This window comes from Anomaloglossus baeobatrachus, chromosome 7 (genome assembly GCF_048569485.1).
Source record: "Anomaloglossus baeobatrachus isolate aAnoBae1 chromosome 7, aAnoBae1.hap1, whole genome shotgun sequence".
Lineage (NCBI taxonomy): Eukaryota > Metazoa > Chordata > Amphibia > Anura > Aromobatidae > Anomaloglossus > Anomaloglossus baeobatrachus.
In genome coordinates this window covers 100769647-100795666 of record NC_134359.1, presented here as the reverse complement: position 1 = coordinate 100795666, position 26020 = coordinate 100769647, and the positions used below count along the sequence as shown (strand labels likewise).

Here is a 26020-nt window from a genome sequence, read left to right as displayed (position 1 = left end):
TGAGCATCACATGCTTCAAACAAAGTTGTTTACCTACTATTTTGAAAAGGTGGTAATATTTTGTCCGGCCCATTTTTGGGGTTTTGTGTGAAGTTGTTTTTAATTTTCCGTGTGTGTGTGTGTGTGTGTGTGTGTGTGTGTGTGTTTTGTTCCAAAACCCACAAAGGAAGTAAACATGTGCATAAGAAAACATGTGCAATTGCAATAATTTTTTGGAAGAAAATACTCTGGAAGAATTTCAAAGGTGTCGACACATTATATGCGTATATACTATGTGTGTGTGTGTGTGTGTGTGTGTGTGTGTGTGTGTGTGTGTGTTATGTATGTATATATATATATATAAAAAATATATGTGTGTGTGTGTTTATAGGTGCATGTATATATAATATATTTTTAATATAAATTTTGGATTGCAATTTCTCAACAGCTGGAATTATGAATATGGAATAAGGACCTGCATTACATCCAGGGTTTCATTACGTAGCACCCAGCATAGTTTTAGCATGCACAATGATCATATGCTTTACATTTATGGAGTTTTACTTTATATTGATACAGATATAATAAATTGACCAGCCATGTTGTGGAAATAGGTTTCTGCTACAAAATATATTTATTAGCAGCACATCATTCTGTGAGGCTTCTATGACATCCATAAAAAGACCAGTTGCTACATGTATATATCATCTCCTGCCATTTTCAAGGACAGGTGCAAGGATTTGATGTGACTCAAGTGCCTTTTTTTTTCTTCTTCGACACATTCTAATTTTCAGTTACTCTCGTCTCCGTTGCAGACGTATAGATAGCTCTGTAATGGAGCCTGATGAATGGCTATGATAAAGCGCACAGAAGCCAGCCAGGTGTCTCGGCTAGATAGCTCTCGTCAGCCGGAGACACTCTCATGGAATCTCTGCACGATTCCCAATGCTGATATCTCTGTTGGAAACGCAGAAGCAAGCCAATTTGCAACAAGGGATCAGATCCATTTTAGCGCCCGAAGTCAGACGAGCATTGAGTTTTGAAGTTATTGTCGTCGTGTAGAGAGACCTGAGGGAACAAAATGATGAGAACATTCAGCCAATCATTTGTGATATGGAAACACCGGGGATAGAATTGACTAGAAAGAAGCACAATTCATAATTCTTCTCTAAAGCAGCTCATGCCAAACAGTAGCGGATTGTGAAAATGACCATAATTAGGACTTATTTTAACAGCAGAAACTTAATAGCGTCAATTTAACCGCTGTGCTGCGCTGAAGACAATCATTAGGGCTCCGGTTTGCTGACGTTTCACTTTCTCTTGTGTAATACAGCAAATATTTTCAAACCCATTTATCTCATTTTGAAATCAAAGTAAAAATCTCCTACATATGGATCTTCAATCAAATGATGAAAATATACAAACCCAATACATCAGCTTCATTTATTACACTTCCCAGTTGGCCAGTTTGTTTACTCATATTTACTTATGTATAATCTTTTTTTTGACTGTTCTTATAGTCACAGATTGCTAAATCATAGTCTTTCTTCATTGTTATAGTAGATTTAGTAACTAGTAATATTAACAGTAACTAGCAATATTCATAGGGCCATGAACCTAAAGGCCCTCTGGTGCAGGAATGTTGTTAATTTGTGGTGATATTGTAGCAGCCAGGGGGCAGGGGGTCCAGGTCGGGTCTCGTACCTGTTTTACTGTTTTACTCATCACCGGGCTAGTGCAGAGGTCTGGGATGTCGCAGTGGCCTGCCCGGTTTCATGCCACGAGGTGTATACCAATAGAAAGGGGATAGGATGAAAGTTTGTTGTGATGCCACCTGTGGTACGCGGCCAGGGAATTAGCCACCGTTGCTGTTGTTGTGATCCGGGGCGGATGAAAATGCAGCCAAGATGGAGTCGCTCCCCACAGGTGGTGTGGGTCCCAGGGAGGATGATGAGGGGAGTAGTGGTGGTGGCGGTGGCCGTTGGCGCCGAGCCGTGTGGCGCCGGTAATAAGAGTCCTTGTGGGCTGCTGCGGTTCCAGGTGTCTTTACTCACAGTTCTTTAGGAAGCCCGGTTGCTGCCGCATTAGCACTGGTCACCACTGTAATGGGCCCCGTCGACCTTGGATAAGATGGAAGAAGCCACCGGTGTTTAGAAATAGTTCTTTTTAAGAGTTGCCCCTCCAGTGGTAAGGAACCTGGGCTGAGCGTTCCACTCCAAGCCACAGGCCCCGAGAAAGTGAAGAGAATGTGTCGCCAGAACTGGTGTCCCGGGTAGACTGACTGGTCATTGTGTGAGATGGTCCTTCTTATACCCCAAGTGGAACCCGCCCCCCCGGTGGTTGTCCTAGTGACCGGGAAATTCCCATGCTTCGTGATTGCCAACCCCCTGCCTACACTAGTACAGCTCCCAGTGTGCTGGCTCCTAAGCTGTATGTAAAGTGTGAATGTGGAATACCGGTGATTAACCTCCTCCTTACCTCGAGGCGAATACCGCAGCTTAAATGAGCTGCAAGACTCTGTGGCGAAAGGAGCCGCAGGGGCACCACAACATCACATTGAATATGTGATTTCTAAGGCCAGTGATGTCAACAGCCGCGTGCAGTCTTTGGCGTAAATGGGCAGGAAAGGGGGCTGAGTGCCACTGAAACTAGCTCCGTTTGGTCCACATAACTGACAAGACTAGGGCCTGAGTACAGGGATGTGTCACTTATGAGGCTGTGTGCTGTAGCTTCAATAAAATGTTTTATGAGCAGGAGATTATCAATGCCCAGACTAGGTGTCTTGCGAAGCCCAGTCAGGTTAATCTTTGTAACCCTGCCCCACTACCAGATCTTTCAGATGGGAATACCCTTTTAACGTACGCACATAGACTTAAGGGTGCTTTACACGCTGCGACATCGCTAACGATATATCGTCGGGATCATGGTGTTTGTGACGCACATCCGGCGTCATTAGCGACATCGCAGCATGTGACACCTATGAGCGACTTTAAATGATCGCAAAACAGGCAAAAATCGTTGGTCTGTGACACGTCGTTCATTTACCAAAAATCGTTGTCTGGTCAGTAGCTAGGTCGTTCGTTGTTCCTGCGGCGTCACGCATCGCTATGTGTGACACCATATTAACAACGGACATCTCCTTACCTGCCGTCCACCGGCAATGAGGAAGGAAGGAGGTTGGCGGCATGTTCCGGCCGTTCATCTCCGCCCCTCCTCTGCCATTGGGCAGCTGCTTAGTGACGCCGCAGTGACGTCGCTATGACGCCGAACACACCTCCCCCTTCAAGGAGGGATTGTTCGGCGGTCACAGCGATGTCGATGAAAAGGTATGTGCGTGTGACGCTGCTATAGCGATAATGTTCACTATGGCAGCGATCACCAAATGTCGCACGAACGACGGGGGCGGGTGCTATCGCGTTCAACATCGCTAGCTATCGCTAGCGATGTCGCAGCGTGTAAAGCACCCTTAAGAGTTGTGCAAAACGAACACTGCGAATGTTTCCGATTTGTACACCCTCATGTCATCATATATGTATTGCAATGAAGTATTGTCATATCCATTTTATATACTATTTATGCATTACTAGCGTAATAGTGCTGGTTTAAACACTATATTCATTAGTATTGTCTTACAGTGTTTTTCTGCTTATCCTGTGATCATTTTTCAATCTTACCATTTCTTTTATAGTTTGGCCTTGCACCCTCGTAAGGAGATCTTGGTCACCGCCAGTGATGACCGTCTTTGGAAGATGTGGTCCATTCCCAGTGGAGAGATCATCATGACCGGTGAAGGACACTCTGATTGGCTTTCTGGCTGCTGCTTCCATCCAACGTAAGCTAATATATATATTTTTTGTCCTAATGAACGGTGGCAACATCTAAATGATATTTATGCCTTGTACTCTACAAGAGAAGCCAAAATATGGTTTTCAGTGCTCAGCAGAATGTAATGTGGTGTCACGAGGTTGAAAGTGTTGAGCAAATGAGAAGGTGCTTTAGAAGTCAGGCAGCATGTGAAATATAGGCAACAAGTTGATATCTATTTACAGCTGAGTTCTATTAGTAATGGTCAATGGAAAGCAGTAAATTTCATCTGCATACTTCACTGTTCCTGTATCGTGTCTGACAATTCAGGTTCTTTCAAGGTTAGCCAAAGCTTTGTGTCTAACAACAGCCTTGTGTCTGGTTTGATAACATCGCTATGTCCAAAGCCCCTGCTTGATGAGTAACCCCAGACCAGTTCATAATATGGATTACAATAATATAAAATATTTGTTTCCAGAGTGTTGGTGTGATATGTGCCCTGGACTGTAATGTTAATTGGGTTTTCTAGATGATGATATATCATGAGATCAGCACAGACATGATCCATTAGCAACCAGCCGTAATGCTTGACATCCTTTCTGCCCTCAATAATCCCCATTTACTTTCATGCCACATAGTCTTACTATCATCTCGGGGAGGCATTTACCGTAGATATTGACTCAATCAGTGTAAAATATACATTGGTAAAGAACAATTTATCGCAGATCGGTGTAAAACACGTTCCTACCACCCATCCATTCTTTTATTTGTGAGATGAAATACTGTGTTGGAAAACAAACCGCAGTTGGAGAAGAGAATTTTAATCAGATTTTGCTAATACATTGTTTCCATGGTGTCCAGGGACCACAGTACACAGAGAGATGAGGAGGATTTTCTCATTAGAGGGCTTGGTGTAGCTTTACACTTTAGCTTTATACTGTGCTCTTTAATTACAAGAACAAGACCTAAACCTTTGTTTCTTCATACATAATACAAAGAAGAAATCTTTGCTTTTATATTTTCCTAATAAGTCTTGATTTATGCATAAGGTTTAAGTGAACATTTTATTTCAATAGCTTTTTTTCTCATTATTGTTCTTTAAAATAAACCAATTATTAACTTTTTAAACATTTTTCTACCAATGCATCTTAAAAAAATGCAGAAAAAACAAAACCAAGCCAACAATAATAAAATCTAGTCTAATCCTACACAATCGTGTGTTGTAAGATGGCTGCTGGTAACGTAGTTGTTGGGAGATATGTATCACAGAGATGATAATCCTCTGTGATATAAGCCAAATGTAAGCTCTAGTTCATATAGTAATAACAAAGTTATTAGGGCACATCAGGGCTGGGTTTTATGAGCAGCCGGAGAGATGGGCAGGTCTGGGTGCTCACATGCCTTCACCCATGGATGTGGTACATGTCTTAGAATGTAGACTGTCTCACACATGGCCTGTGTGCGTAGAGGTGTGCGGTCCTCCAGCATTGGGACTCTTAATGAAGAGTGGGGTATCCTTCCTGAGTGGGCAAAGCCCACAATACTGCATGAACTTTTTTTTTTGTTTTATGCGGATAAAAGCTTTCATTATATTTATTTGTGGATCGGTTTATGAAGACTGAATAAAGCAGCCAAGCAATTAAATAGAAATGGTTCCTGTCTCTACCTCTGCAAACAGCTGAGTGACTAGCATTATCACAATTGGTGCTAGAGTGCGGGCAACGTTCCCAGGGAACACGTGGATTGCTGCAGATGAACTGAATGTCCTGAGTGAAGATGGCCAGAAGCCAGGAAGCACAGGTGGACAACATGGAGGAACTGGTCAAACACTTGGTATAGGTTAAGCTGCAAAACAACAACAACAAGCCCAGCAGGAGACAAACAAGTTGGTAATGCAACAGATTAATCAACAGCGGGAGCAACAGCAGCAGATCCAGCTACAGCAGCAGGCGCTTAAAGGGAACCTGTTATGTACAATATGCGTTCTGACCTATCAGCAGATGCATGTGTGCCCTAATTACACCTTCCTACCCATACCTGTGTTATAAAATTGTGTAATATGAAAGTAATAAAAAACGTATTATTACTTTAATATACCCTATGTAAATGAGCAGGTCTCTAGCCCCATGGGTGTCTCATTGCCCTGTGGGCTCTACATGCTTTCCATGGTATCACGCCCCTGTGGGCGTGATATCATGAATTTACATCAGCGATGTGACCGTCGCTACTTCAGAATCTCACGCGTGCTCGCACTTATCATTCTCACAGCCTCATCCTGGTGTTTGATGTCGGCTTCTGTCTCGCACTGCGCATGCTCAGAAGACGCCTGTGGTTAAGGCAATGTACAGTGCCCGTCAGAAGCCGCGAAGCAAGCACCAGGATGAGGCGGCGAGAATGGTAAGCACGCGCAAGATTCTGAAGTAGCGAAGGTCACGTCGCTGATGTAAATCCATGGTATCACGCCCACTGGGATAGCATGGAAAGCAAGTAGATGTCCACAGGGCAATGAGACGCCCATGGAGCTAGAAACCCTGATCATTTACATAGGGAATATGAAAGTAATAAAACGTTTTTAATTACTTTCATATTACACAATTTTATAACACAGGGATTGGTAGGGAGGTGTAATTAGGGCACACATGCGTCTGCTGATACATCAGAACGCATATTCTACATGACAGGTTCCCTTTACGTTGCCTCAGCAGCAGCAGGAGACCCTTGAGCGGCAGATGGCATTCCTAGCAGAACCAGTCTGTGACAGGGCAACCACTCCACCCCCAGGTCCAGGTGATGACTCATACGTCAGGGAGGCAATAAGATGAGCCTTGCACGAGATGACCATGGTTGATGACATTGAGGTGTCTCTAACCATATTTGAAAGGGTCGCTGAACAGAAGAAACTTCCACCAAAGCAGGAGGATGAGGGAACAGAAACTGAAGAATACCCTGGTAACCTGTTAGTTCTTAGCCCTGCAAGATATCAGTTCCATGTAAAACATAGTTTGGGAAACTGCATGGAAATGTGGATGTGCTATCAAGACTCCATTTAGCTGGTAGTGGAAGGTGCCAAGCACAACAGCTTTAGGCAGAGGGGGACGTATGTAAGATGGCTGCCAGTCACGTAGTTGATTGGAGGTATGTAGTGCTGAGGTGGTTATCCTCTGTGATGTAAACTAAGATGCAAGCTGTACTACATATAGTACTAAGAAAGTTATTGGGGCACGTCAGTCCTGGATTTTACGTACAGCCGTAGAGATGGACAGGTCTGCCTTCTTATATACCCCTACCCATGGGTGTGGTACATGTCTTAAAATGGAGACTGTATGTCTCACACATGGTCTCCAGCAGTGGGACTCTTGGTGAAGAGTGGAGTATCCAGAGTGGGGGAAGCCAGCAATACTGCACAAACTTGTTATTTTGCTTTCAATTTATTACCTTGTGCCAAAAAAAGGCTTTCTTCAAGCTTGTTTGTTGTTTGGTTTATGAAGACTGAATATATCAGCCAAGCAGGTAAATAGAAATGGTTCCTGTCTCTGCCTCTGAAAGCAGTCTAGGGACACATAAACAATTGGGCAATGCACATCTCGTATTTAATGCAAATGCCACTCCATAAGGGACATTCAGAAAAAAGATTGAGAAAAGGAGTTTTCAGGCTGATTATAAAATATAACAACTTTATTTGATATGAAAATTTAAAAGAAATTCAGTTTATATAATTACAATATCAAGGTGCAAAATAATGGGTGAGAAACCCACATGCTAGTGAGAAAGCCCAGGCAAGAACACCCAAGGAGTGGAAAGTCCAGAGAAGCAGGACTCAATAACAATATAGTCCCATAATAGCTGACAGGTGATGAGCCCTCATGCATATTCAAAGAGATAATAGATGAATTAGGTTATCACTGACCAGTGTCAGGCTATTTCTATGCAGAAGGCAACAAAACGAGTCAGGATAGGGTTAAGAAAAATAATGTCCTAGGACTTAAACATAGCTAAGGTGGTCGCCTGGATGCCTCACAGCAGCAACAGGACCCTCCAACGCGCGTTTCGCGGATTATCAGATGTTAAAGGCTTCTTCAGGGATGTCGTAGTGTGCAAAGTACCCCTTAGTCTCCGGCGTAGCTGTCACAGTGTTTCCGGGTCCACTCATTAGCTTTCATGCATATTCACTGCTTTCCCTGCTCACTCTCTGTGACAGTGTCTGTGATTGGTTGAAGGCAGACTGCTGGCATCTGTGATTGGTTGTGGAGTATGAAAATAGCTAAATAATTGGAAAAAATGATGTAGGGTCACCTGTATATTGATACCCAGCAGTGATAAAGTAGACGGCTACACTGCTGCCCATAGATGTGCGTGTTATGTTGGCTGCGTATCAACATTTGAGCGACCCCATGTGTCTTTTTTTAATAATATTATTATTGAATAAATAAGTTAAAAAAATGGTGTGCGGTCCACCCCAATTTTGATACCTAGCCAAGATAAAGAAGACAGCTGGGGGCTGGTATTCTTAGGCTGGGGAGGCCCATGGTTATTGGGCCTCCCAGCTTAAAAATAGCAGCCCTCAGACGAACAGAATTGTTGCATCCATTAAATGCTCATCCCGCTTGCCCCGCTGCGGTAGTAATCAGGGTAATATAAGTTAATGACAGTTGTGATTTGTCAATAATAAAAGCTGCCACTAGTCCCTGGATTAGTAATTAGGAGGGGTCTATAAGACTCCCCCATTACTAATCCTGTAAGTAAAAAGAAATAAACACAAAACACCCCTTTTCTCCAGTTTATTAACCCCCAAAACACCCAGGTACAACATAATCCACTCCACGATGTCCCATGACAATCCTGACTCTGCTACATACTGAAGTCGCAGCATGCAAGCTTGTTAGAAAACATGACCGCCCGTTGTGGATTCAGGCAGACACCGACTGAACCTCAGCTGTGAGTGTTGACATCATTGAGTTTACCTTTAGTCACAGCTGGAGGATCCCATGGTACCCTACCTGTGACTGCAGATAAACCCACCTCAGGTGAACTCATTAACCTCACTAAAACCTGCATCTCCTGGCAGAAAACCACTTTTTTTTTTTGCCAAGAGATACACTTTCCTGCACCAATAATGCATCTCCTTGCACAAAAAAGCATCAATACACAATTTAAATAATTGAAAAAAAGCCACATGGGGTCCATCTTATTTTGATACACAGCCAAGATAAAGCGCACAACTGAGGGCTGCAGTCTATAGCCTTCTGCTTTTATCTGTGCTGGGTATCAATATGTGGTGGACCCAGCATCATTTTTTTTTATTTATTTTTACACTCCATTAGAGAAACCAGACAAACTCTGTGAGGGCAGCCAGTCAGAGACGCCGGCAGTATGACTGCAGCCAATCACAGGCACTGTGACAGATAGTGGTCAGGGGAAGCAGTGAATATGTATGAGATGTAATGAGCGGACCCGAAAGCAGTGTAAGAACCGCACGGGAGCCTCGGTAACTATAATTCTACTGCTTTAATTTATATTTTCCATTCTTTTAACTTTTTTTATACATTTTTATCCGGGTGACCAAACTTGAACAGTAACACGGACTTGCCTGAGAAGTCCATGTTCAAGCTCCATGCACGGACACGAGGTGTCCGGTATGGACCTCGAACTTTACAATTCGTGCTCACCCATCTCTACTCCTGATATTTTTTTTCCTGAATATGGTACCATCCCATTGCCCAGCTTACTTTATCCTGACAATTGTTTTTTTAGCAAATCCTAGCTGTGTTTGACCTTTAGGGGTACTTTGCACATTACGACATCGCATGCCGATGCTGCGATGTCGAGTGCGATAGTCCCCGCCCCCATCATACGTGCGATATCTTGTGATCATTATCACAACAGCGAACATTATCGCTATAGCAGCTTCACATGCACTCACCTGTCCTGCGACGCCGCTCTGGCCGGCAACCCGCCTCCTTCCTAAGGGAGCGGGCCGTGCGGTGTCACAGCGACGTCACACGGCAGGCGGCCAATAGCAATGGAGGGGCGGAGATGAGCAGGATGTAAACATCCCGCCCACCTCCTTTCTTCTCATAGCAGCCGGGACAAAGGTAAGGTGATGTTCCTCGCTCCTGCGGCTTTACACACAGCGATGTGTGCTGCCGCAGGAACGAGGAACAACATCGTACCTGTCGCTGCACCGGCATTATGGAAATGTCGGAGACTACACCGATGATACGATAACGACGCTTTTGTGCTCGTTCATCGTATCAAAAAGGTTTTACACACTACGACATCGCAATTGATGCCAGATGTGCGCACCTGCGATGTCGTAGTGTGCAAAGCCGGCCTTAGGCTATGAATATCTGGTTGAAGAAATTTTTGCACCAAAGCTGCATATCTTGGCAGAAAAATACATATGTTTTTGCTGCGATTTGATGCATTTTTGCAGTGTTTTTCATGCAGTTTTGTATGCTTTTTTCCCCATGCGTTTTCTAAGCATTCAGAGGTGGAAAAACATTGAAATAATTGACATGCTGCAGATTTATTTTTGCACCTAATGTGCAAGGAAAAAAAGCAACATGTGCACAAAAGTTCAGGATTCTCTTGGACTTTGCTGGCATAAAGATTTGCATGCAGCTTTGTGACAAAACTGCACTAAATAAACGCATTAGAAAACACAATAAAAATGCACTGTGTGCACACAGCCTTAGGCCCCCTTCACATGTCAGTGAAAACACACTTGTTTGTCACTGACGTGATGAAGTTGACTATGTCCCTCCATGTGCTGTGATTTTGGCATATGTGAGTTCTCTGTGTGCTATCCGTTATACTACATGAAGATCAGGCACTTATACTCACCTGTCCACACCGCTGCTGTCTGTGGTGCTGAAGTGTCCCACGGTGCTGTGTTCCGCCACTGCTTTCTCCCCGCTGCTGCTACTTCCGGGTCACTTGTACAGTGAATATGCATGAGCATAATTAACCGGCCTGGAAGCAGGAGACAGCAGCGGCTGAAGACAGCATCGCTGGAGATAGGTGAGTTTACAAAGCGTTTTTATTTTAAATGTATATGTTTTTTCTGGTACATGTTACACGGATCATACCACTGTGTGGTCCATGTGACATCAGTGATGCCGGAGAAAAATGGACTTGTACGTATAAAAACAGCAACATAAGTACCAGAATCACTAACGTCTGAAGGGGGCCTTAGAATTATACAATCAGTGGCTATGCTTACCACCATGTCAAGGAAATTGCAATAGGAAATGCATACCTTATTGTTAAGCATGAAAACCAGGGAGATTTCTTAGATTCTGTTTCCTAGTCTAGGTAGCACCAAACCAATTGTCACCTGGAGTATCTACTTTACTGGTGCGAAGCACAACAGTCTCACTTTCTTTCATAGGTCCCATCTACTGTCTGCAGATTATCAGTAAAAGAGGGAAGTTAGAACATTTTAGAAATTAAAATCAAGATCAGGCTAGTCACAGCATTTATTAGTTACAAAAGAAAATGAAATGGCAGTTGTGCATCCAATAGAAACATATAAACTTATGTTATATGACACAAAACAATATATCATATATCAATTGCTTTATTTTGTATGCACATGATTAAATTGTTAAAATTAAAACATAAAGGTAAAGGATAAATGATAAAGGATAAAATACATGATGTGGGTGTCTGTAATAAAAATGCATGTACTGATTAGTATTTATTCACATCTATTAATGGCTATGTGTACAGAAAATAAATTTAATAAATAAAATGTAATAAATATGTAGCTAAGTATCAAACAGTTAAAGGGAATCTGTCAGCAGGTTTTTGCTATGTAATCTGAAGCTAGAATGCTGTAAGGGTTAAAACAGAATTCAGGGATGCCTGTCTTGTCCAGGTCCCATCTGTTGTTTTTTTGCTATGTTTGTTTAAGCAGCAGGCCTTATCATTGCTTGGACTTCAGTCCATCACACCCCATCCTCTGATTGACACCTCACTGTCAATGCAAAATCTTTTTTAAGCCTGGTGTGGGTGGGACAACTCTCAGCTCTGCTACATGACTAATGCGGGCTTTACACGCTACGATATCGTTAATGATTTATCGTCGGGGTTACATTGTTTGTGACGCACATCCGGCGTCATTAACGATATCGCAGTGTGTGACACTTATGTGCGACCTAAAACGATCGCAAAAGCGACCAAAATCTCTTGCCGCGGAGAGGTCGTCCTAAAACCAAAAATCGTTCTCTTCTCATTAGCGATGTTGTTCCTCATTTCTGCGGCAGCACATATCACTGTGTGTGACACCGCAGGAGCGACGAACATCTCCTTACCTGCCTCCACCGCCAATGCAGAAGGAAGGAGGTGGACGGGATGTTTACGTCTCACTCATCTCCGCCCCTCTGCTTCTATTGGACGGCTGCCGTGTGACGTCGCTGTGATGCCACACGACCCGCCCCCTTAGGTAGGAGGCGGATCGCCAGCCAGAGCGACGTCGCAGGGCAGGTATGTGCGTGTGACGGGGATAAGCGAGGTTGTGCGTGACGGGCAGCGATTTGCCCGTGTCGCACAACCGACAGGGGCGAGTACGATCGCTTGCTATCTCGCTAGCGAAATCGCAGCATGTAAAGCCCGCTTAAATCTAAATATTCTGATTGTGTCAGAAATGCTGCACCCAGTAAACTAAGGGGCACTTTGCACACTACGACATCGCAAGCCGATGCCGATGCCGATGCTTGCGATGCCAAGCACGATATTCCCTGCCCCCGTCGCAGCTGCGATATCTTGTGATAGCTGCCGTAGCGAACATTATTGCTACGGCAGCTTCACATGCACTCACCTGCCCTGCGACGTCAATCTGGCCGGCGAATTACCTCCTTATTAAGGGGGAGGGTCGTGCGGCGTCATAGAGACGTCACACGGCAGGCGGCCAATAGAAGCGGAGGGGCGGAGATGAGCGGGACGTAAACATCCCGCCCACCTCTGTCCTTCCGCATAGCCGGCGTGAGCCACAGGACGCAGGTAGGAGATGTTCCTCGCTCCTGCGGCTTCATACACAGCGATGTGTGCTGCTGCAGGAGCGAGGAACAACATCGTACCATCGCAGCAGCGTAATTATGGAATTCCCCGACACTACACCGAGGATTCGATTACGACGATTTTGCGTTCGTTAATCGTATCATCTAGGATTTACACACTACGATGTCGAGAGCGACGCTGGAAGTGCATCGCTTTCGACATGACCCCACTGACATCGCACCTGCGATGTTGTAGTGTGCAAAGTGCCCCTAAGAATCTCTTCGCCTACATCATGTTGCTTTCAGATGAGGTAGTAAAGACCTGTTGACAGATTCCCTTTAATAAATAGATAAATAATTAATAAGTAAATATAACAAGTGAAAGTGCAAAACCTTGTGGTTAAAGGTGCCATACATGGAAAGTGTATACCAAAGTCAAAATAGACACGGTGTATTTGTGTATATATATATATAAATATAAATATATAGTAAAGACAAAGGGTAAGACATGTCCTAAAGAGCCAGCTCAATGGGAAGAATAAGATCCGCGCTCTGCCGGTTATCAGATGCTGGCATAGTGTGCTGGCCAACAGAAGAAATGGAAGCTGCAGATGGGAAGACCCGGAAGCTCCTTACAATTCATGGTGGTCTCCACCCCAAGTCAAACACCCAAAGATTGTATACCAACAGAAAGGAGGGTGGTCGAGGCTTGATAGGTGTCCAAGCCACCATCATGGATGAAACAAGAAGTATACAGGAATACATCAGAAAAATGGCACCAATAGATGAGATGCTGAGGGAGAGCCTAAAGGCCGCTTTACATGCTGCGATATCGTTACCGATATTGCTAGGGTGCGTACCCGCCCCCATCGGTTGTGCGACATGGGCAAATCGCTGTCCGTGGCGGACAAAATAGTGCGGACCCGTCACACTATTTAACTGCCTAGCGACGTAGCTGTGACCGGCGAACCGCCTCCTTTCTAAGGGGGCGGTTCATGCGGCGTCACAGCGACGTCACTAAGCGGCCGCCCAATCAAAGCGGAGGGGCGGAGATGAGCGGGAGGTAACATCCCGCCCACCTCCTTCCTTCCTCATTGCCGGAGGGACGCAGGTAAGTTGAGGTTCCTCGTTCCTGCGGTGTCACGCGTAGCGATGTGTGCTGCCGCAGGAACGACAGGAACACGTTTTTGCGACGATTCAAAATCGCTCATAGGTGTCACACACAACGAGATCGCTACAGCGGCCGAATGTGCGTCACAAAATCCGTGACCCCAACGACATCGCTATAGCGATGTCGTAGCGTGTAAAGCGGCCTTAAGACAGCAACAACAACAGTCCGAAAAGGAACAACAAGAACATGAAGTGCCATGGCAAGACAAGCCGCTGCATGGTATGTACCATAGACAGATAATGGAGGTGGCTGGCATGAAGAAATCCTACCAATGGCTGGACTCCAGGACAGCACAGAGGCACTAATCATAGCAGCACAAGAGCAGGCGCTAAGTACCAGATCCATAGAAGCAGGGATCTACCACACAAGACAAGACCCAAGATGCAGACTATGTAAAGAAACATAGTGGCAGATGCAAAATGCAAGCAGGAACAGCGTACTTCGAACGCCACAACCAAGTAGTGTGGATTGTATACAGGAATATCTGTACAGCGTATGGGCTAAGTCCCCCTACATCCAGGTGTGAGACCCCAGAAAAAGTGGTGGAGAATAAAAGGGCTAAAATCCTGTGGGACTTCAAGATCCAGACGGATAAGCAAGTGGTAGCTAACCAGCCAGATATTGTGATAGTAGACAAGGATCAGAAGACAGCAATGATAACAGATGTGGCAGTGTCTAATGACAATAACATCAGAAAGAAAGAATATGAGAAGCTAGAGAAATACCAGGGCCTTAAGGCCCTGTCACACACAGAGATAAATCTGCGGCAGATCTGTGGTTGCAGTGAAATTGTGGACAATCAGTGCCAGGTTTGTGGCTGTGTACAAATAGAACAATATGTCCATGTTTTCACTGCAACCACAGATCTGCCAAAGATTTATCTCTGTGTGTGACAGGGCCTTTAAAGAACAAGTGGAGAAGATGTGGAAGGTGAAAGTAACATTAATTCCAGGGGTGATAGGAGCCCTTGGAGCAGTGACCCCTAAGTTGGAAAAATGGCTGCAACAGATTCCAGGAGCAACATCTGAACTCTGTCCAGAAAAGTGCAGTGCTGGGAACAACTAAGATACTGCGCAGAACCCTCAAACTCCCAAGCCTCTGGTAGAGGACCCGAGAATGAGGAAGAACAAATAACCACCCACAGGGGGTGAGAAGGTAGTTTTTTTTTATAATCTATTAACATTGTTAGCACAGACAAACAGACATGATATACATATCAGTAAAGAAGACAAGGCATAGTAAGTACTAGCCCACACAAGATGAGTTCAATCATGAAAGCTGCAAGCGAAACACACGTTGGGCACATACATCTTGTGTGGGTTAGTAGGACCAAGGCACCCATCTCTGGCTTGGAGGAGCATGCCTAAATAGCTATCAATAATTCACTAAGTCACTGGTGATGGGAATAGGCTTGTGCTGGTAGGTAGCCTCCAGTTGCAGCACTAGGGGATCTTGGTACCTCAGCAGTTGGTGCCTGATGTATGGACACAGACAGTCACTTATATGGTAGGTGCAGGCGGAACGGCTGGTGCTGCAGATTTAGTAAAAATGGTATGGTGCAACAGTGTACGGAACAGCAGACTTGACCGATAGAGTATAATGCAGCAGCAGCAGCAGCCGACTTAGCAGACTTAATTGATAGGGTATGATGCATCAGCAACTAGTATATCAGACTTTGCTGACAGGGTACAGCAGCAGCGGGTGTGTCAGGTACTGGAACACAGAACAGCATTAGAAATGTGGAACACAGCACTAAACAGCAGCACTGCAGCACTAAGGCACCTGAGAACTAGCAACATATAGACTACATTGCCCAGGCACCTCCCAAAAGGGGAAGGTGCCTTAAGTACCTGATGCTTCTCAGCCAATGGCTAAGAGGCACTATCGGGGTAGGGCATACTGGCCCCTTAAGATAAGGTGAGCGTACCCTAAGAGCACTTCCATGAGACCTTTGCAGCGTGCGCAGGCCCTGGGAGGAGGTGGCAGGAACTGGTGATGGAGCAGTCACCGCAGAGCTGCCAGAAAGGTGAGAGTGCTGGCGTCCTCAGCAGGGAAAGGGAGCAAGACCGTGTGGGGACACTAGTAAGGTCATTACAATGGGTTTTGAACTTTCACTTGTCATATTTACTTATTAATTATTTATCTATTTATTATCTTTGTGATACATAGCTCTCCACAGTGCGGCACCCACCTAGATCTCCACACTCATCTGTTTATCGCTATTCCCGTTCTCTTTGCTCCGCAAGAGACTTTCGACTAACAACTGTCATGATCCAGGCCAGCTTTTCCCTGCTGTGGTTTCACTCAGCTCTGGCCTGGTCATGTTAGGGGTTAACTTCCCCTCCCTCGTTCTGGATCTGAGGACATTATTTCTTGCAGCTGCACCTATGGTTCAGCGCCAATGATATTTCTGCATTGCAGCGTGTATACTGGCTCTGGTGAGTGTTCCCGATCTGTCCTGCCTCCCTGCTACTCTGTCCTGACTTGTACCCTCCCGCGTTCATCTGCTCGTTCTAGTCTCTGACTACCCCTGCCTGTCTGCTGTTTTCCCGTGTCCTAACCTGTTTGTCCTCCTCCCTTATCTGTATTCGGACTTCCCGACTGCTGACCTGTATCCTCGCTCCTGTCTCTTCGGCTCCTGACTCTTTGGTAGCTCCTGACCACGATTTGTCTCTCCCCGGGCTTCTGTCTTAGACTTGTTGATAACTGACTACTATGCTGACCCATAGTGGTTGCTTGCTAAACTACACTCTGAAGCTACATTACCTGTGACTTCAGTAGCACAGCCTGATAACAACCGCACTAATCCGAACCTCCCACTCCCCGCTCCAAGACTTCTCCCGAGCTGCACCAATTCTCTGGACTGCTCTATCCCAAGAAATTAGAACTAACCACAACTTACAAGAAATTAGGACTAACCACAATTTACACAGTTTTAGGTGCTCTCTAAAAACATATCTCTTTAGGGTGGCTTATCACATTCTCTAATTGAAGTATTTTCATATACAGCCCATTCATTATTTCTCTGTACATAATTCTCTATCAAACTGTCCACTGCACTTAAAAGCATTACAAATATTGACGTGTGACTGGCTCATGCAGCCTTTTTTCAATCCCCTATTTGCTTAAGATGGTTGGACCATTGTCGTAAATAAGTACCTGAACGTCTCTGTGTGACCCCCCTCACCTCATTGTAAATTGTAAGCTCTTATGATCAGGGTCATCATTATTTTTGCTTTCATTATTATTATATATGTTACGTATGGCTGTTTGTATATGAACCTCTGAATTGTAAGGTCTTGCGGAATATGTTGGTTCTAAATAAATAAAAATTATTAATATTTTTATTTATTAGATCAGTACATGCATTTTTATTACAGACACCCACATCATGTATTTTATACTGTATTATTGATCCTTTCCCTGTATATATTTTAACATAATTTTATCTAATACAAATAAAATAAATTGATATACTATACTGTATATTGTTATGTGTCATATTTGTAGGTTTATATACACTGTCTTGCGAAAGTGTTCGGCTCCCTTGAATTTTTCAACCTTTTCTCACATTTCAGGCTTTAAACATAAAGATAAACATTTCAATGTTATGGTGAAGAATCAACAACAAGTGGGGCACAATTGTGAAGTTGAACGAAATTTATTGCTTATTTTAAACTTTAAAAAAAAATAAATAACTGAAAAGTGGGGCTGCAATATTATTCATCCCCTTTAATTTCAATGCAGTAAACTTACTCCAGAAGTTCATTGAGGATCTCTGAATGATCCAATGTTGTCCTAAATGACTGATGATGATAAATATAAGCCCCTGTGTGTAATCTAGTCTCTGTATAAATGCCCCTGCTCTGCGATAGTCTCAGTGTTCTGTTTAAAGCGCAGATCGCATCATGAAGACCAAGGAACACAACAGGCAGGTCCGTGATACTGTTGTGGAGAAGTTTAAAGCCGGATTTGGTTACAAAAAGATTTCAACAACTTTAAACATCCCAAGGAGCAGTGTGCAAGCGATCTTATTGAAATGGAAGGAGTATCATACCACTGCAAATCTACCAAGACCCGGCCGTCCATCCAAACTTTCATCTCAAACAAGGAGAAGACTGAACAGAGATGCAGCCAAGAGGCCCATGATCACTCTGGATGAACTGCAGAGATCTACAGCTGAGGTGGGAGAGTCTGTCCATAGGACAACAATCAGTCATACACTGCACAAATCTGGCCTTTATAGAAAAGTGGCAAGGAGAAAGCCATTTGTCAAAGATATCCATAAAAAGTGTCATTTAAAGTTTGCCATAAGCCACCTGGGAGACACACCAAACATGTGGAAAAAGGTACTCTGGTAAGATGAAACCAAAATCGAACTATTTGAGCACAATGCCAAATGATATGTTTGGCAAAAAAGCAACACAGCTCATCACCCTGAACACACAATCCCCACTGTCAAACATGGTGGTGGCAGCATCATGGTTTGGGCCTGCTTTTCTTCAGCAGGGACAGGGAAGATAGTTAAAATTGATGGGAAGATGGATGGAGCCAAATACAGGACCATTCTTGAAGAAAACCTATTGGAGTCTGCAAAAGACCTGAGACTGGGACAGAGATTTGTCTTCCAATAAGACAATGATCCCAAACATAAAACAAAATCTACAATGGAATGGTTCACAAATAAACGTATCCAGGTGTTAGAATGGCCAAGTCAAAGTCCAGACCTGAATCCAATCGAGACACTATGGAAAGAGCTGAAAACTGCTGTTCACAAACGCTCTAACCTCACTCAGCTCCAGCTATTTGCAAAGGAAGAATGGGCAAGAATTTCAGTCTCCGATGTGCAAAACTGATAGAGACATACCCCAAGCGACTTGCAGCTGTAATTGCAGCAAAAGGTGGCGCTACAAAATATTAACTTAAAGGGGACGAATAATATTACACGCCTCAATTTTCAGTTATTTATTTTTTTAAAAAAATGTAAAATAAGCAAAAAATTTCATTCAACTTCACAATTGTGTCCCACTTGTTGTTGATTCTTCACCATAACGTTAAAATTTTTATCTTTATGTTTGAAGCCTGAAACGTGGAAAAAGGTTGAAAAATTCAAGAGACCCGAATACTTTCGCAAGGCACTGTAATCAAAGCTTTTGTTTAGCTGAAACTAAGATAACATTATATCACAAAGAATGATATCAGGATTGGGGCTGTCTCACAGAAAAGACGAACCCAACAGGTTTGGCAAACAACCAGAGCCATATTGCAAGACCTTTAAATTGATCCTGCTTTCATTTTCATGATAAAGCTCCTCATTAGAGGTGGCTATTTTGCATACTGTAACTTTTCCCTTTCACCATTACCCCCAAAGACTTCTTGCTAGCAAAATATGTACAAAAATAATCCATTCCTTCTGAGCATTGATACACCAATATGTTAAGCCAAACATACATTAGAAGTCGTCAGAAACATCGTTTGGCCGAAAACTATCTCTAGTAAATCTCTCATACGCGGGAACGCTGAAAAGAGATGAGCAGACCCGTGTAAGTTCAGTCAGGCAGCTTCAGCCGGACAAGTTCGATTTGAGACCCAAACTTGACCTGATCCCCAATGGAAGTCACTAATTGGGCAGTTCGGGTCTCTGCCCACATGCAGCCAGCCATAAACAGAACACTACCGGGGAAAAGTGGTCGGGGTTTTTCTTTTATTTTTTTGTGCCAATACATCAGATAACTCTGTTGTGACCCCCAGTGTGAGCCGTTCAAACACTGCAAGCGGCTCCCACTGGGCTGAGCACCGAGCATATCCGAGCACAGCAATGCTTTCTCGAGTGGTCAGCATATGTAGAGCACCCAAACACTAATCCTGAACTATTTTTTTTTTTTTTTAAAGTCTGTGTTTGGTACAAACACTGAACCTCGGGTTCGCTAATCTCAAATGCTGAGCTTAGCCAATAACTCGTGTTCTCTATGAGAGAAGGTCTGACTGACACCTCTGGCAATGGCTAAAGGCCACTTCACACATAACGAGATCGTAAACGAGATCGTTACTACGTCACAGTTTCTGTGACGCAAGAACGACTTCAATTGCGATCTCGTCACGTTTGACACGTACCAACGATTCACCCCCTGCTGCGAAATCGCTGATCGATGCCGAACAGCTTGGGCCATTTCTGGCTCGTTGGAGTCCTGCTGGGCTGCATGAATCTGTATGTTTGACACCCTATTAACGATTTCGTTGACGACCTAGATGAGATGCACGAAGGCGTGTTGTTGCGTCCCCGTTTCCGCGCCCCTCTCTGCACCGATTGGTTAGCTCCAGGTGCAGGTGCGGCTTCGATCCGAAAAACACACCAACAAAGCGACCGGGTACAATGGACGAAGGAATCAGGGTGGAGACGCAGGTTCTATCTCAAAGCAAAGCGCAAAAGAAGTGACAAAGGGTGACGCAATCCAAAATTTAACCGCTAGATACGCCCCCAATCAGAACGCAGTATTGGCCGCCAATGAAAGCGGAGGGGGGGTATGGAAAAGGCGACGCAAATGCACGCCTACGTGACTCACTGCATTTTACTACGCCCCTAATGGGATTAGAATCGTTAACATAGTTGCTGTGTGACAGGGTCCCAGCGATTTGAAAGATCGTTATACGGGACGCATGCTCGTTCATAAACTCGTTATGTGTGACACCCAACATGCGATTTCAACAACGACTCATAAACGATCCAGAAAGTGTGACGTAGTAGCGATCTCGTTCACGATCTCGTTATGTGTGACTGGACCTTTACACCTTGACAAACAAAAAGATTTGTCCTCGAAAGTCCAACTGCCAGATCCTTATCTCCCCAGAAATTGTTGGAGATGAGTTGGGAGGACTCCGTAGACATTAGTTTGCTGATCATGCCAATAATCAGAGAGTTTGGATTACTTTTATCTCATATAGGGGGATGTTTTCAGAAAATGGTCAAGAGTGAATGATGTTTGTTTGATATTAGAGCTGAGCAGATTGATCCTCGTAATCTCTGTCCACGGTCCATATCGGTGCTCTCTGATTATGGAGAAGAGCTGTACAAATTTTCTTACACTCTGTTATCCAGGCTTATGATTAGCCGGGCAGACAAGATGCCACCTGTGTGCTACCCAGTGCAAAGATGACATCACACCAGATCTGTGGACCAAATGCCATGTTAGGGACCCTGGAAGCTCAGGAAATTTGTACAAGTCAAGTCTACAGCCAAAGAGTGCTGACCTGAACCATTGACCTGGGGTGCGTTTATATGCTTACCTCTATTTGATCATCTCAGATTTATTATTTATACATTGTACTTACAGTTAAATAATTAAATTCCAAATAACTTTGACATCAAAGTTAACAACATTTTCTATGAAATTGATGGTCAGTCCTTAAAATGGACAAACAACGTTTGATTGTTGAGAGGATGTTCATCGGTGACTTGTCAAGCCAAAATAGAAGCAAATTCAATTACTTTATAAATTCCTTAAAATATGTCCTACTTCTCTTAGTAGTATTTTCAGATTATATATTTCAACAATGATGGACAGTTAGATTCCAAATATGTTCATATCATGAATAAAAATGTTTTTTTGTTTTTTTTTTGTGCTGTGAATATGAAGCCCTTGGGGTCACAGTAGTCACTAGGAAAATAAAGACATCAAATGCTGCTAAATGTCATCACAAGGTTATGTTTCCTTAGCCTAAGTTAAACAAAGCTGCATTTTGCTGCATCTGAACTGTGAAGAAACATTCACAGTGTGACTTGACCTCACTATTTAAAGGTCTGATTCATCTACAAAGAGAGCCAAGGACAAGCAATTTTAGCTTTGGAGAACTTCATTGAATATGAAGACAGAAGTTAAATTCCCAACTACTTATGTCGGGAAATTGCCAGATCTCTGTGGTCATTGTGGAAGACAGGAGATAATAGAAAAGTGGAAGGAAGCCATTGTTTAATGAACAACTAACATGTTACAAGCCTTGTAGAGAAAAACAAAATAAAACGATCCTTTCAGTGCATGATATAATTGGATATAATCCTTTAATCTATGATGACTGCTCCATCTCTCCTAACCCTTATCTAACCATTACAGTTAAGTAATGGTGGTTTCATGCTCAATCCATTAATGAATATGTTTGAAAGTCCTTCATTGTTCTCTAGCTGCCATTTTTGCAAAAGTAAAAACCAAATCTGACATTATATTGGTTATTATTTTTAAATGATCTTGTCAGTAACTAATAACTGTATGTCATAGTTTTGTAACTATTCTTGATCGGTTACCATAGTTTGAAGTATCTTTTCAGGATGAGTTTTCTTGTGTGTGTACATAAGGAATAACACTATATTTGGCCATTATACGACTTGTATACAGCAGTTTTCAAAATGTCTCCCCTGTTCAGGTGCTCACTCACTTTACAATTCACTCTAACGTTATGGGAGGAGACAAGTTGACCAAGGTTTCAGATGTTAATTAGCCTGTTAGGGTTATGGCTTGTTCACTATCATCTTTAGGAAAGGGCAGGTGATGCAAATTTCATAGCTATATAAATACTCAGCCTCCTCTCACCTTGTGCCAAAAAAAGCAGCCATGGGTTCATCTAAGTACTGCCTAGCACTTTGAAAATGCTGGAGGCCAACAAAGCAGGAGAAGGCTATAAGAAGATAGAAAAGCCTTTTTAAGTTTCCCTTTCCTCAGTTTGAAATGCAGTTAAAAAATGGCTGTTAACAGGAACAGTGGAGGTCAAGATAAGATCTGGAAGACAAAGCAAAACGTCTGTGAGAGCTGCTCCTAGGATTTCTAGAGAGGCAAATCAGTACCCTCGCTTGCCTGCAAAAGACCTTCAGGGAGATTTAGCAGACTCAGGAGTTGTGGTATATTGTTCAACTGTTAAGCGACACCTGCACAAATATGGCCTCCATGTAAGAGTCATCAGAAGATAACCTCTCTTGCATCCTCACCATAAATTCAGCATCAGAAGTATGCAAAAGAACATCTAAATAAGCCTGATGCATTTTTGGAAACAAGTCCTGTGGAGCGATGAGATTAAAATAGAACTGTTTGGCCACAATGATCAAAGGTATGTGTGGAGAAAAAAGGGCACATAATATCAGGATAAGAGTATCTTGCCAACCATTAAGCATGGGGGTGGATCAGTCATGCTGTAGAGTTGTGTTGCAGCCAATGGCACGGGGAACATTTCACGGGTTCTTGATGGAGAAGCCATGGAGTGTTATTTGTTGTGTATTTCCCAACCTTTTTTGTCTCACCTTCCTCGTGTTGTGTTATTGCAGTGGCGAGACTAGCGTCTTGCTGGCCATCACTAGTCAGGATGAGTTGAGGGCTAGTAAGGGTCTAGTCATGTAACGGCGCACGGAAGGAAGGACCCATTTAGAGACGTTTATGGAGTGCAGGGATCAGCCTCAGGTGAGTCTTAGGAGGTGACCCTGCTCCCCTTTCCCTAGCGCCAAGGCCTTCCGCTGTATTGCTTCCCTGGTTTTCCCATTTGTGTTACGTCACTTCCAGGGTTCCTCTTGTTGCCGGTGTGACAATTTGATTTCAGTAAATGTGACCTATGAATACTACAAAGTTAACAAACGACCATTTTTATTGCTTTACAAGCTATAATATTTTGGAAACCTCTGTTGCAATAATTTGTAACGGTGCATTTTGAATTTGTATTTTTTTATTTGAAAAAATACTGTTATCATTGGGCGGTTTGTCCATTAAAATTTGATTTATACTCTAAAAGTTGAACATTATATGAACTCATTTGCATTAACCTTTTAGGAAAACAAAAGAAAAATAGCGTTTGCATAATAATTTAGAACGTGGTGTAAATATACATTTTGTGACTGGCCATTAGTCCTCTGCTGGGCTACATACGTTCAGCATGTTTATGGCTAAAATGTGTTGACATGGTTTTTCACTTAATTAAAATATAGCAGGGTTCACATGCTTGTTTCCAGTTGATGGATGTCCACTCATTGGAGCTAGTATAGGAGCACAAGGCTAGGTTTGAGTTTGCTACAAATAAATGAATTTGTACAATTGATGAGATTAGTGATGCTGCACAATGGAAGCAATTACAGTCATTTGGAGACTGTGATTGATACTTATTCTATGTAGGGATTCTGGTAGGACCAGTGTGGGAATTGTGTGACTGGTTTCTTACATTATTGCTCCTTATCTTGTTATAATGAAATTAGCTACAGATCTTCTCCATCATAATTATAAATAGTAACACTGGCTGTCAGCGTCTTACACATTAATTCCAATTATATGTATACTTTTGCAGTATTGATCTGTATAGCTTACTGCCGTTTATTATACATTTTACTTAGGGCTTGAATTCATCATGCACGCTGCAATGATTCCAGACTTCATGTGTGTATTTAAGTATAGAGCATAATATTTGAATGGTATTCTTTTGCACCTTGTCTTTAAATGCCTAAAAATTAAAATATCAACCACTGTATCAACCACTGAGGACTCTCTGTTCTTTTAAACAATTTTTTTAAAAATTAAAAGGACAAATGTTGAAAATCTAAACAATCGGCACACCACAAACATTAATTTGGCAAACCAATCATCTGAAACTGCATAGCGTAGCTACTCCTAGCACAAAATAAATTTCCTTTAGTAAGTGTGATAAGGTTTAGGTTTAGTCTCATTACTACTGATGGGCGGACTCACAGATACATGGGATTAATAAGTTTAACCAGGTTTTTCTTTTTTTAAAAAAAAAAAAAACAAGCAAAAAAACAACCCGGTTCTGGCCCAGAATTAATCCCGGATATCTAGCCGGTCGCCAGTCCCCATATAAGTCTATGGAGACCAGAATCCGGCGCGTAACAATGGTAGTAGAAGGGATAAATGCATTATACTTACCGAGTCTCCCACGCGGATCTTATCCTACTTCCAGGGCCGCTCATTAACCTCATACATATACACTGCTTTCCCCACCCACCGGCAGTCTCAGCATCTCTGATTGGTTGCAGTCAGATGCGCCCCCACCCTGGAGGTGTAGATTGGGTGCAGGAATATGCTGTAAACATTGCAACACCAAATCTACATTTTTTTGGCAAAAAAACACATTTTTGCCAGGACATGCTAGTCTGTGAACTTAATGACTTCACCCGTAGCAGAGTTGGAATTGTTGTGGGACCTCGTGTGGGTTACATCAGACCTAGGTGTTTTGGGGGTTAATAAAAGTGTCAAAGAGGGTGGTTCTTTGTATTTTATTTCAAAGAAAGGATTTTTTGTGTTTATTTCTTTTCACTTGCAGATTAGTAATGGGGGGGTCTAATAGATGCCTCTCCTTACTAATCTAGGGCTTAGTGACAGCTGTGATCTGTTATTAAGCCCTTCTTAGCCCAATTACCACTGTACCAGAGCAACTGGGAGGAGCATAGTAAATTTCTGGAGTTGTCGCATCTAATGGATGCGACAATCCTGGGTGGCTGCAGGCTGCTATTTTGAGGCTGCGGGGGACTCAATAAGCATGGGTCTCCACAGCCTGAGAATACCAGCTCCCAGCTGTCATCTTTATCATGGCTGGGTATCAAAATGCAGGGGGGCGCACCCCATTTTTTAAAACTATCTGTTTAAATAATTAAAAAAAAAACGCATGTGGTTCCTCTTATTTTGATATACAGCCAAGATAAGCACACGGCTGGGGGCTGGAACCTGATAATTTATACCTTTATGGAATGCAGCACAGGCACTGCTGAAAGTGGTAGTGGTAGTCTTGGTACACACGTGAAAATTCTGGTGATAGGTTCCCTGTCAACGCAATGCAATATGACAAACTGGGGTGAAGGGTCTCTATTCCACAAATTTAAATGTTTTCTTTCTTTGTATTCTGTAGAGTTACAACATATTTTAAAGAGCTGTGAAGAAATGATTTTTACCTACATCAACAAACTAATTTCCTAGACAGGCAGGCATACATAAGGGCTCATTTTCATAGAAAGCCACATCACCTGTTGTACTTAACTATGGGCAGAAATCAACATAAATGCATTTATTTTTTTTTAAATAAATTGTCTGGT

At 43.1% G+C, this 26020-nt stretch overlaps 1 protein-coding gene across 1 annotated transcript in view; it reads left to right on the top strand.

Moving 5' to 3' along the window:
* Nucleotides 1-26020, top strand: part of SPAG16 (sperm associated antigen 16) — a 1446914-nt gene that overhangs the window by 627282 nt on the left and 793612 nt on the right. Inside the window, exon 11 of the mRNA XM_075317532.1 lies at nt 3668-3811. Coding sequence (XP_075173647.1) covers nt 3668-3811 — 144 coding nt within the window. The remainder of the gene's footprint in view (nt 1-3667; nt 3812-26020) is intronic.